Here is a 13,373-nt window from a genome sequence, read left to right as displayed (position 1 = left end):
TTTTCATGATAACTAAAACTTGAGATATAAAAGCACAATCAACCTATTGCACTTGATATTCTAGAAGTGTTTTTATTAATCAACCTCATTTGCATGATACTTTTGTACATTTCCTAGAATTCCACTAATATTCTCTATAAGTACTCATAAACACTAATGATGTTAAGCATTGTATTCATTCTAGTTTTTGTCTCAATGAGAAAATCAATCACAATATTTTCTCCATATTTACTTAGGGCTTCTATCTTATTTACGAAGACTTCCTTGAACTCTTGGACCATAGTATTAAACATTTCCTAGCTCAAAACTCTCCATTTTTGTACATTATCCTTTTATATCAAATATTTGTTAATTGAAAAAACTCAATTGGTTGATTCCTCTAATTACCCTTTCTAAAGTTTTTGAATATTATCTAATTGATTTCATGCTTTTTCATGAGTATCTATGAGAGAGGGGAAGAGAGGTAATTTATAAAATTGAAGTTCTATATATTTGTCAACTCTAGCACAATTTGTGGTCTAGCATATAGTTTTAGCGTCTTAATGAACTTTATGTTTTCCAACACAAATTTAATTTTTATTCTTTCATTTGGTAAATAACACTAGGTGTTCTAACATTTTTTAGTGCTACAACATAGTATTGCTTGATTTCTTATCTAGTGTCATGGGGTGAAGACTTAGTGATTATGTCAACCTAAACTAAGAAATCTTCTTTGGGGGTATATCTATGCTTATTATTGAAGTCAAGACCTTTATTTAAGATGCTAAACATATGTTGGATACTAGTAACATACGAGAGATTAATCACTAACTTATTCTAATATGTTTCTTTAATCTTATCAAAGAGCTAATCATATCCCACACCTTTGAATTGATATATTCATTGCAGCATAGCCTCAACAACTCCCTTTGATGAAGTTAATAATTCACTAACATCAGTTTGCAAATAGCTAAAAGGTGAAGAACTTTTGGTGGCTTTTATTGTCTTTTGACAACCTTTATTTCTTGTTGCTTGGTGTTTAAAGGTACTTCTAATGTGAGATTTGTTACCATTGGTGTTGTTTTTCTAACACCACATTAACAAAAGTGTATCAACAAAAGAGGCAACCCATGTATTTTATTCCAATTGTTTTGTACTTTCTTATTTGACTTACATCAAGTGTTTGTAAAGTGGGAGTCTTTTTCCTTTTTCTATATCTTGCAAATGGGGACTACAAATTTGAAGTGTGGAAAGTCAAATGGAAATAATTTTTCCTCCCAATTCCCATTGGAGATAGCTATCTAGCCGACAAAATAACAATTTATAGACATTACCATACACAAAATCACATTAAACCATACATGAAAAAGGCACAACAATACAAAATGGGATCCACGTCCACTGCTTGCAGTGAGCTGTTGATTTGATGGATGCCAAATGGAAGGAAAACAAATTTTTAAATTGTTACCACCTGGGTTAAGGTTAATAAGTTGTAGTTTTAAAAAAATTAATTAAAAATCTTTTTTTTTTTATTCCTTTTTGTATTGGGCATCTTGGTTTCTTTTGTTTTATGTATCTATTATTACATTGCCATTTTGTGACAAGGTTTGAGCACTATCAAAAAACCAACTTAGCTTAACTAAAAAAAGAACTAGATACTCTCAAAACTTGACAAGTTGATCATCAACATTACGAAGATTAATCTTAAGTGCCATAGATCTATCCTTCCATGTAGATTTTATTTATGTCATGTGTGTTTGAAATAGATGAATACAAACTTTTAGAACTTATGTCACCTAAATTTATAATGTATTCTTTGACATAAGGAGTGACAACATTTTTTGGGAAATCATTGGATTGTAATGGCCAAGTTATTTTAAGACAATGATCTTATCAAATTTTCTTTATATTCACTACAATTGTCAAGGAAAACATTTAAATAGTCATGCAAATGTCATTGACTAATTTGGTTCACAATTAGATTCATTTGAATTTTTAAAGGGGATTCTTCATAGCTTTTTCCTTCCCTTAATGTCTAGGAACATGTGTTTCAACGTAGATAAAATATGTTGTAGCATGTAGAAATATGTGTAAGTGGGGGATGGATGAAAGATTGGTTAAGGAATCCAACTAAAATAAAGACTATTCCATTTGTTTATTTGTAATTATAATAAACCATTCGATCAAAATAAGATCAAAATTAAATACAAATTGATGTAAATATGCAAATTATACTATTAATCTATATTTCATAATAAAATAAAAAATAAAAAAATACAAATATTTAACATTCTTAAACAAAATTAAATATATAAATATGATTGCAAAAATATTTACATTGCATGTTTCGAAATATGATCCCTATGTCAAGGTTGGTCAGAAAATTAAGTCTTGTAGTGTGGATTCTTTTTGCTTTATACTATTTACACAAATAATTTTTGTTTAATCATATATTAAATAAAACAAACCCTTTGAAAAGTGATCTTCCTTAGAGCACGTATTGACCGACTTATCAAACGCGCCACCTTGGAACTCGCGACTGTAAGAACAGGAGTGTTCCACGATGCAACGAACACAAGTGTTTTGTTAATCTCTGAGAGATGCTTAAATCATCGTGAGTGGAAATTCAATCTTCTACCTATATCCTCACATCTTCCTTCTACTTTCATTCTCTCTTCGAATTTGATAATTAGATCTATATCCTCGTATCTTCCTTCTTCTGTCATGGTCTCTTCCAATTTAATTCTTAGATCTGTATCCTTGTCTTCGTTCTCCTTTCATGGTCTCTTCGAATTTGATTCTGAGACCTACAACTTCGTATCTTTGTTGTTCTTTCAATATATAGATTTCTTGCATCCTACTCAATCTTTTCATGACGCGTCTCATAGTTTATAAATAGGTGATATCAAGCTCCAATTTGCAGAAGAAATTAACCGTTCAAGGTGATTCTCAGATATTATGGGCAACTCAGCGCTTAAGAAATTGACAATCCTCCTCATTTTCGTTATTTTGATTGTGAATGTCTCCAGTAGGCACAATCTCTCTGAACATATTGCAAACAAGAATTATGCAGGCGTCCAGTCACGGTGTCCATCAGCATCTCATCGGAGTTGCGGAGGAGACCTTCCAGATCCTGATGGATGCTGTACACACAAGACGCCCTGATTCAGCTGGTGGCGATGATCTCGTTAGAATAACTCATTATAATTGTGCTCTTGTGTTAATATGGAGGAATATGTAAATAGGTATTGGGACATGTCTTTCAATTTCAGTTTGTTTTGAATAGTGCCCAGATTGTTATAGTATAAATATGTAATAGCTGTCAAAACTCTTAGCTCACTTATAAGAAGATTGTTAAGATATTTCTATCTATAAATATGTAAATATCGTTGATGAATAAATATGTAAAGTTCTTCTACATGATTTCATCCCTCATAGGGTATTCTTTGGTTTTATCTTCTCTCCTCTGCTTTGGCTTTATACAGGGCTTATTTCTATAATATTTAGAATGGTAAGCCATTTTTTTTTTTAAACTATACTTATAAAATGTTTAAATAGTAATCTTTATTAGTAAAAGTAGAAACTTATAGAGGAAGAGTAGTTTTTCATTTTTTGGAAATAAAAAAATCACCATTAATATACTTATATTTGGAGAAATCTTTGTAAAAGATGTTGAGATATATTATTGTAAAAAATCTACTTGTATTGCATTGGTTGGGTTATAATTGAAAAATAAAAAATTAACATTTAAGAGTTTTTAGTTAATGTTTATAATATATATTTAATGGTTTTTTTTTTCATTTTTATGCATGATTATGTAATTTAATGTTATCAATAATTTAAAGAGCAATATAATAAAAATTTTAAAAGAAAATTAATTTTATTTAATTAATTGAATGAAATGTAAACATTAACAATTATAAAAGTGAAAATTAACATTTGAAATTTTTTAGATCATATTTGTAATTTATATTGTCATTATGATACATGATTATTTGATTTAATATTTGTTGATTAATAGATTTGTCACTTCAATTTTATACTCTTTTGCCCATGTTAATGACAATCTGACCAACAGTTGAGTAACTTGCAATGGTATTTACAAGTCCTCTCTGCTTATTTTACATTGTGCAACTACCTTCGAATGATATGCAATGAATGAAAACATAGGGTATGTTTTTCACTAGAAAGAAGAAAAGACAAACTAACACCTACCCATAACCATGGAAGTAGATGCGAAGGATTGATTTTAGAATGAAGTGAATGTAGACAAACAACACAAAGTTTACTTATCCCACACTCACAAATGATATCTAGGGAAAGAAAGAACAACAAACTCTTTTCAACGGATGTTTAATCTAAATTCAAGCTTCAGAACTAAATACATACAAAGTTCGATATAACAAAATGACACTGAAAGTAATTACAAAGAAGCACAATTCATTACAAGATTGCTAAGCATTGTGGTTTGGCTGTTACTTTTCGCTGGAAGCTTCCTTCTGAGTGGCCTCTTGGGGGGTCTGAGGATAATAGACATGAGCTTGCTCAACTTCTGGTTTCTCGTGCTTGTAACTCTTTGCGAGACCCTGATGTTTTGGCTTGGGATGTTTCTGATGTGTGTGGGAAGTTCTTTGTGGCTGCTAGTTATAAATAGTTGGATAAGCAGATCTTTGGGGACATTGAGGTCCCCTAGCGGAAGCAAGTCTAGTGCAAACCTTGGTCATGCTAGAATTGGAGGTATTGGGCAGGATAGTTCTAGAGAGGTTCGATTTATCTTCTCTATTTATATGGGTTTTCACACTAATAATTTAATGGAGGCTCAAGCCATTTTATCGGTTGTGGAGCGTGCAAGCAATTTGGGGTGGCACATGATCATATGCGAGTTTGATTCTCTAGTTGTGGTCAACTTATTGAATACGAGGAATTTCGATGGAGTTAGTTGGCATTTGGCCTTGGTTGTTAAGAAAATTCTCAACCTCTGTGCTTCTTTGGAGTCTATAACTTTTACCCATATTCCTAGAGAGTGGAATGGTGTTGCCTATTGTTTGGGTAAATGGGCCTCTTATCATATTCATGATTGGAACTTAGTGGATCGAAGTTAGTTACCCCCAAATTTGTCTCATCAGTTGGATCACTTAGTAGAGCTTGATAGGGCAACGTAATGCCCTTGCTTTGTATTTATTCTTGTTTCTAATAAATTTTTACCCCTCCTTTATGTTAAAGACTCAGAAACATCCTCTTTATTCCATCAACGTCGAAATATGAGTTCAAAGACTCAAACCCCTGTACAATAAAATTGTGCTTGTTGCCTTCTCCCCTTTTTCTTTCCCCTCAATAATCTTGTTAACTACATATTTAAAGACTCCCCAATCAGCCTTTCTGGTTTCTATAACCACTTCTTTTTTAAAGAATGAAATAACCCTTTCAAATTCCCTTGAAATTGATTCTCTCAAAATGATTTAAAACATCTTAAAATGTTTTAAATTATCATATATAAACTATAGAGAAATTGAGAAATTATTAATTTCTCTTGCAGCTACTTTTGGATAAATTCACTACAGGTCAATCAAGCATCTTGGGGCTACAAACATTTGTGAGAAGTTATGATAATTAAAATAAAACATGGGTTTTTTACCATTTTTGAACAACTCACAAAATTAAGGTACTTCCTTTGTAAATTGGCCCCAATAGCTATGTCGCTCCATAGAGAAAATATTAAAATAGCATATCATATGAGCTTGTATGACCATAAAATTAAAACTAGGAGTATTTGAGACCAAAATATTAGGTGGGTTGCCTTTATATTTAATAAATTTGTAACTTTTTTCCAAATGCAATTTTAAGCTTGTGAATAAGTGATGTCAGGAAATTAGATATTTTTGAAAGTCAGTCATTTTCATAAGTTTAGAACGATTGTCAGCAAGTCGGCCATTTTCATAACCTTAGAATCATTATCGGCAAGTTGGTCATTTTTATAACTTTAGAACCATTGTCTACAAGTCGACCATTTTCATAACTTTAGAACCATTCTTGGCAAGTCATCCATTTTCATAACTTTAGAACCATTGTCAACAAGTTGGGAATTTTTGGAAGTTTAGAACCTTAAAAACTCGAAAAAGGTTGACTATGAACTAGGACTTAAAAGTTTAAATTTGGCCAAGTTAAAAAATGGACTAATAATAGACTCTGATTGCGGATGAGGATTGTGAAGGGCGAAGCAATTGACCTAGAATCTCAAGAAAGACTAGTGCATCATCCATTGGGCAATAGAGTAGAGGACAGGGAGTTGCCTTGCAAACAAGCAGAGGGGAATTGGGCACACCAAAACTAAGAAGCCGAAACTAGAAATGAAACTCAAACCAAAAACCACCTAAATATGTACATGTTCATTAAGACCCTACCTCAACTCATGCCCACAGCTGATTAAGTGAAGCCAATGACGGGTGGGGAAAGATATTTGTCCATGCAGAAAAGTGCCTAGTAAGAAAAAGGCATCATTTTAGCGTGCCAGCTCGTGACTACTATGAAGAAAGACTTGGCGACAATGCTTTGCAAAAAGTTTTCAAGTATACCCAGCATGTTGAATTATGCATAAATCTGACACTCTTAAATACTTATCCCTCTATAGATTTTTTTAATAAGATGATTGTAGAGCCCCTTATTCTCAGTGTTAGATACATTCGCGCACTACAAATTTAGAAAGAGAATACACAATTAAAAATAAATAAATTTACAAGTGAAAATGTTAATATTGTATGGAAAGTTTTTGAATGGGTTGGGAAATTCAATGAACAAGTGTTCTTTGTCCATATAAAATTTGAGAAGGATTATCATAATATTAGATAGCCCTTTAGTAAGACATGCATTAGAAAAATTTCTATACAGTTAATAAAGATATATTTTTGTTTTTTTGATTGGTAATTGGCCGAAGCCAGAATAGCTTAGAGTTCCATTAGATTGACCCCAAAACCTTCCCCATCCTATGGAAGGCCAAGAGTCACAGCTTAGAATTCTACTTCAGATGTCCCTATTGGGAATCAAACTTGGGTCTCCATAGTGAGAACCCAATGTTTTAGCCAATTAAGCTCAACACCTTGAACTAATAAAGATATTATTTACTAGTGCTTTTAGTTTCTTTATTATTAATAGCATTTGATATTAATAGTTCAGTCTCTTTAAATTTATTTGCAAATAATGATCTATGTTGTGACATAATTTTATGTATTGGCTACTAAAATTCTTTAGACATCTAATTTCTAATGTTACATCACAGAGATGAGTCAAAGGAATTTCCTTCTTAGGTAGAATATCCAACCATCTTGTTAATGGTGATGTTGGCCCTGCAATCCCAGAGAGAAAACTTTAGACCTAGAACAATGGATCTATGTTAGTTAACAATAAGGTTTGACCCATGATGCACTTGTGGACAATTATTTGAAAATAAACAAGAATGGGTCACCCATTTACACTTTTGGCATTGCAATATCAACAAGGATATTCCTATAGAGCTTAATAGCATAATTGAAGAGACAATAATAGACTTGTTTAAATAGATTAGCCATACCCACTGTATACAACGATCCCATTTATTTTTTTACTAAATACCTCTTACAATAGTTTACTATTCTTGAGAACTAAATACTTATTTTATATAAAATTGAAAACAACTTACACATGCAACTAAAGATGTCAAAAAATGTAACAACCTCTAATCCTAAACTCCTAGGATATAAATACTTTTACTTTTACACAAGATAAATTTCGTAATGACATAATAACAATGACATATTTTTTTCAAAACATAAATATATTTCCAAAAATACTTGAACATTTCTATCTGAAAAAATATTGTGAAAGGAAATCTTTTCTTTTTCCATTGCATTAAAAATCATGATACAAAGAACGCATAAATAAAATTTATTAATATACCTAGTAGGAAAGCACTGTATCTAACTTGCAAGCCTCGACTAGTCAACTGTACGAGGGAGAGCATCATTTGAGTGCTACACTAACCACAAACCAACAATCTCCTGCACACCTTCCTATTGGAAGTGACCCTAACCTTCACAAGGAGTGTACACAAGGGAACCTATGTGGTGCCATCTGAGTACTAGTGTTGTGTGCCACATATCTCATATTGATTGTACTACTCTAGACTATCTTCTGACTAAGTATGACCAATTTGGATGATCTATGTTCTAGCAAAACTTGTGAACTAACTACATGCATGTAGTGAAAAATATGACACTTTGGCCAAAGTTTTATTTTTCATAAAAATCATTGTTCACTCACCTCTTACTTGACCAGGAGATTACTCTCATCCTAGGATTTGGTAAGTATAAATATCAAGGCCAAAAACATAAAAAATAACTTGCAATCACAAATATTCAAAGGTATGGACTTCCCCCTTGCAACTAAAACCTAGAACATAGAGTCACTTCCCCTAGTCCATCATAAGTTCATTTTAGGTTTACCTTCTATGTATGTCTAAGAGAGTCTACAAGAATATATTAATTGCTTGGCTAGGATTATTCAACCCATTAGTCTATCTAGAGTTCCAAGAACTACAAATTGACATCCCATTGCCAAAATAAAGTACAATTACATATCCATAAAATATTTTCTCATATAAATACTTATGTATATTAATAACCTCACTCATTACAAATATTTCAATTTTCTCTTTCTTTGACTACCTATCAAAAACACTCATACTAAGTTTATTTATAATGGTATTATTTCAAAATCAAGAATACATGTAATAATGAACTAAGTAAAACACACACATATTTTAGGAATTCACACCAAACCCATTTATTCATTTTTTAACTATAACAAGCTTACTTCATGAAAAAACAACTATACTTGCATTCCAAGAGTAGATATCATTGTTGACAATTGACACTCATACAATTGATATTGATGCATAAATAATGGTCTAGGGTTTTCATTGATGGAAACTCTCCTTGGAAATCCTATTTGGTGAAAATGAATTTTGATATCCAGAAGTTATTGTGATTTGGTGACAGTCTACCGGTAATTCAGGTTGAGAAGTGCAGTTTTGGTCTGGAAGCTTTCTAGTGATTGCGATGGTGAGATTCATACATGGGATGATAGGACCAACATATAGAAATCATTTTATCATATTTTGGGTGATCCATATATGATTTTGGTGATTCGGTTGGAGCCGACTCATGATTACATGTTACACTACAAGCCAACTCGATAATTGTTTATTTTATGATTGTGGATGTATAAGAGCATTGTAGAAGATCTTTTTACTTTATGGTGTGAAGTGATATGAGTGAGTTGTGATCAAGAAATCCTTTTGGCGCAGTTTCACATGTGCATTCTTGATTCGGTAGCTGACTGAGATAGAAAATAAAGTGGAGCAGGAGAGGTGTTATAGTTAGACTTTATGCACTTAACCGAAACTCATCTAGACATTGTTTGATGCCATTTTGGAGCTCAATAATTGTAATTAATTATTATACAATATTTGTAAGGTAGTGAGCCTTCCGGGGTTGTAGCCCTTATTGTATCTTGAGTTGTAAGCTCTATGCAGTGTGTCTCAATGTTAGTGCATTTCTAATATTGTTTTTCAACTAGGCATAGTGGAATAATATCGTGGATTCATGCTTGTATTGGTTATTGTCATTAGCAAGTTCTAGTAATCAATTTTAGGGTGTAACCTATGAGGGGCTTCTAACTTATGTAGAACTGCTGAAATTATCCTCAAGACTCCACCTTGGATTCCTCTAAGGTCCTTCTTAGGTGGTTAGGTCCCCAGTGATTGTTCATCATCTGTTGTGCCTAATTTTGGGGGAAATTAATAAAGTAGTGCTGGTTGCAAATTGTACAATTTAAATTGCTATCTCATATACACTACAACGTTTTGTAAGGGGTGTGATCTGGCCCAAATTGCTATTCAAATTGCAATTGTCACAAATACACAACCTGTCATCATTGGTGCAGTCTAATCTTTATTTCTATTTTTGTTGATTTCTTCATACTATTATAAGGATGTCAAACTGTTATTAGTGATTTCTTATTGGTCAACTTGTTATCATATTGATTAGTAATTGACTCTGAGATCTTCCAATAGTTATAGTGGCATTATTTATCATAAAATTTTATCATCCTACTATCTTGATGATTAAATCTAGTATTGTCAATATTTTTTTGAGGATTTCAAGATTTAATTGAACATCATTAATCAAATCAGTTTATGCATCTTTTCAATTCACAGTATGAGTGTTTACTTTGATTTCATTTCAGTTTGTCATAAACTAAATAAATTCAAGATTGCATTTACTCTCAGCTGCTTTTATATCATTGGAGTAGATTTTATGTTATATATATATATGTGTGTGGGGGCGTACCTATACCCATACCCAAGGATTTTTTTTTCTTCCGATTTTGTGAATTCGTACCTGATTCCGTATTCGTATGCGTACCTGAATCGGTAACTTAGATTTTAAATTATCTAAAAGCCATCTTGTCTACACAATGTGGAAGTTTGAGAGGTGCATGCCAAATGTTCGACAAAATGTCTGAAAGAAATGCATTCTCATGGGTTTCAATGACTGCAACATATGTTCAGACGGGGCATTTTGAAGAGGCCTTGAAGTTATTTCTGCCATACAATGGTTTGGCATTAGCCCAAATGAATTTGTTTTCTCAAGCATTTTAAAGGCTTACTCATGCATAGAAGTTCTCGAGGTAGGAAATCAATTTTTTTTCTTAAACTGTAAAAATTGGATGCCAATCCAGTTCTTTTGTGGGGAATGCAATCATTGACAAAATTGTTAACCAAAATTTAGTTTCATGGAATTTTATGATTACAGGATATACCTGAGGCTGTTTATATGAAGAGGCTCTAGAACTCTTTGGGTACATGAAAAAGAAGACTTGGAATGGGACTATACCGCCATGGCTACAGTTGTAGAGTATGTGCAAACCTTTGAACAGAGGAAGCATCTCCACTGTCGTTATGTAAAATCTCAATTCGATTCCATTACTGTTGTGGGAATTGCCTTTGTTGATAATACTAAGACCCCTCCAGCGATCAGATTGCACTTGTGGAGCATATCGGTTGAGGAAGTCGGTTTGCATGGAGGCAGTCATGTTTAAAATTACCGCAAATTGTCATGAAAATTCCGCACGAAATAAATCCAGTGCGATAGCTCCGGCGTGAGGATACTGAATTCCGGTGGACTATATCCACCATGTATATCCTACTACTACTATTAGGCAAATTCACAAACCTAATTTCTAATTGTAAGTTTTGACAAATTTGTACATGCGAAACAGTACTGAAAATTGAAAACTTAAAAGCATTTGGATTAATTTAATATACTTTCAGAGAAGATAGCGCAGATCAATTTAATTGTTGCGCGAACCCAATTACGAACTTATTAGAATTCATTGGTTATGCATGTACAATCCATTGAAGAACGTCTACTGTACTGAACCGCCATAAAACTTGATCATTGGCTGAAAATCTAGAGGACCTTGTATTGATTTGTCCCAATGAACAAGGAAAAAGTAATGAAAAATTTACAAAGAATGTCAAAACCCTTGGATCTTGTTCTTTAAGATAACAGACAATAAAGAAGTCAACCATCAGGCCAATCTAAACTAAAGCGTGCTTCCACAATTTCAACTCTAAGATCAGGAATATAAATGTTCTTGGCCTGCAACCACTGCTTCCCTATCGTCTCATCACAGGTAACAAACAGTTGAAGGTAGCGCCATCATATCAAGCTCTCTCAATTTCTTGAGCTGGCCTATTTCCTTTGGAAGTTCTTTCAAGCCCTCGCATAGTGAAATGTCTAAATATTCCAACTGTACAAGTTTCCCAGTTGACACAGAAAGCTGTTCCAGGCGTGGTAATGCTGATAACCTCAACAATCTCAGATTGCTTATATTTCCAAAATCATATGGTAAAATTTGAAGCTGATGGCAGTTGGTAATAGAGCATGACAGAGTGGAGGACATATTGCAGTTACCAAGAGGTAACTCCAAATCATTGCTGTGGTCCAGGCTAAAATCTTGTAGCTTGGTGAATGTGGATATATTTTCAAATCCTTCAGATAAGCTCAAAGATAGCTTCGCGATGTTCTGCAGTTCTTCAATGCCATGTTTTTCAACAAAGGGTAAAATCAACCTCTCCAAGCGGACATTCTTGAGTTGAGTGAGTGATGATAAGACATCTAGACCTTTCACTCTTGCCTTGTTTGTACCGCGATTGTATATCATCAGAAATTTCAGTTTCTTCATCGATTTGAGAAATTGGGAAGAAAGTATTATGTCGAAGAAAAGAATAAAAACAGAGCCTCTGTTTCAGGGAAATTGATAGCATACCAGTCATTTTCGTCCATAGGGCCTGCATTTGTTGATTACAAAGCAAATCCAATTAGAAAATTGTGCTTTAATAATGACTACTAGTTATGTATGTGAAATTCATGCGCATGCCGGAAAAGTTACTTAGAAAAGTGATGTAAACATTCAATTCAGAAAATCATTTTTCAAATTCAATTCTTTATTATGGACATCAGCAATGAACATGAAATTGATTCTCAGCGTTTAAGCGAATGAGTCTGCATTCATTCCCTTTCATACTCTCTTTCCCAGAAATATGGAAGAGATTTTTCCTCGTTCCTCGCATGAATGTGCGTAAAAGAATTTTTATTTCCATTCTTTCATACTCCCTTTCGCATGAATGTGTAAAAGATGTTTCCTCAAAATGATTTCGTATTGACTCATCGCATTCCTTTCATCTTAAAGGTGTTAAACTGGTTGAACAAATTAGTAGGAAAGTTCGGGTTTGCTTCCATTCACGCACATAGGAAACTGACTTTTGATGGCACAATCTTTTATTTTATTTTTTAAATAAAGTATTTAAGCTACAGTATCTTCAAAAAAAAATATTCTATTTTCGTTTTCAATAATAAAATGGTGATGTCTATTATATTTAAGGAAGCATTATATGTACATTTATCGAATACTTATTTTAGAATTTATTTTTTTATATATAAAATTAGAAAGTGTCTTTTTAGTTATAATGTGAGATAATTATAAGCATGGTTATAATGGTTTAAATAAGGGGTCTTCAAATTAATGTTCATAATATAAGACATGATAATGGTGGAATTACTAAAGTCTTGACATGTACAAAATATTTTCAAGCCAATACTAATGATAATGTAAACCAAGTGTTGGTCGCCCTATTAGATTGTACTTATCTCTCCAAGAAAGCTATTAAACCTCATTACCTAAGAAAAATACTATTTGCAAGTGTTTGTTCTTCTTGCAAGCCCACACTTTTTGATGTACACCATTTTTAAAACCTATGTCAAGTGACTCCAAGGCGACATGGGTTGGATTGCATG

The 13,373-nt window shown here is 32.8% G+C and overlaps 1 protein-coding gene across 1 annotated transcript; it reads right to left on the bottom strand.

Annotated features, from left to right (window-relative positions):
- Positions 1-11,703: 11,703 nt before the first annotated feature.
- Positions 11,704-12,261, bottom strand: LOC131079812 (probable disease resistance protein At5g66900). Its single transcript, XM_058017852.1, has one exon. The coding sequence runs from the start codon at positions 12,259-12,261 to the stop codon at positions 11,704-11,706; it is 558 nt and encodes a 185-aa protein (XP_057873835.1).
- Between the last annotated feature and the right edge of the window lie 1,112 nt (positions 12,262-13,373).

The sequence above is a fragment of the Cryptomeria japonica genome, chromosome 4 (assembly GCF_030272615.1).
Source record: "Cryptomeria japonica chromosome 4, Sugi_1.0, whole genome shotgun sequence".
Lineage (NCBI taxonomy): Eukaryota > Viridiplantae > Streptophyta > Pinopsida > Cupressales > Cupressaceae > Cryptomeria > Cryptomeria japonica.
The sequence above is the reverse complement of the archived record's forward strand: the minus strand, read 5'-3'. Positions and strand labels throughout refer to the sequence as shown.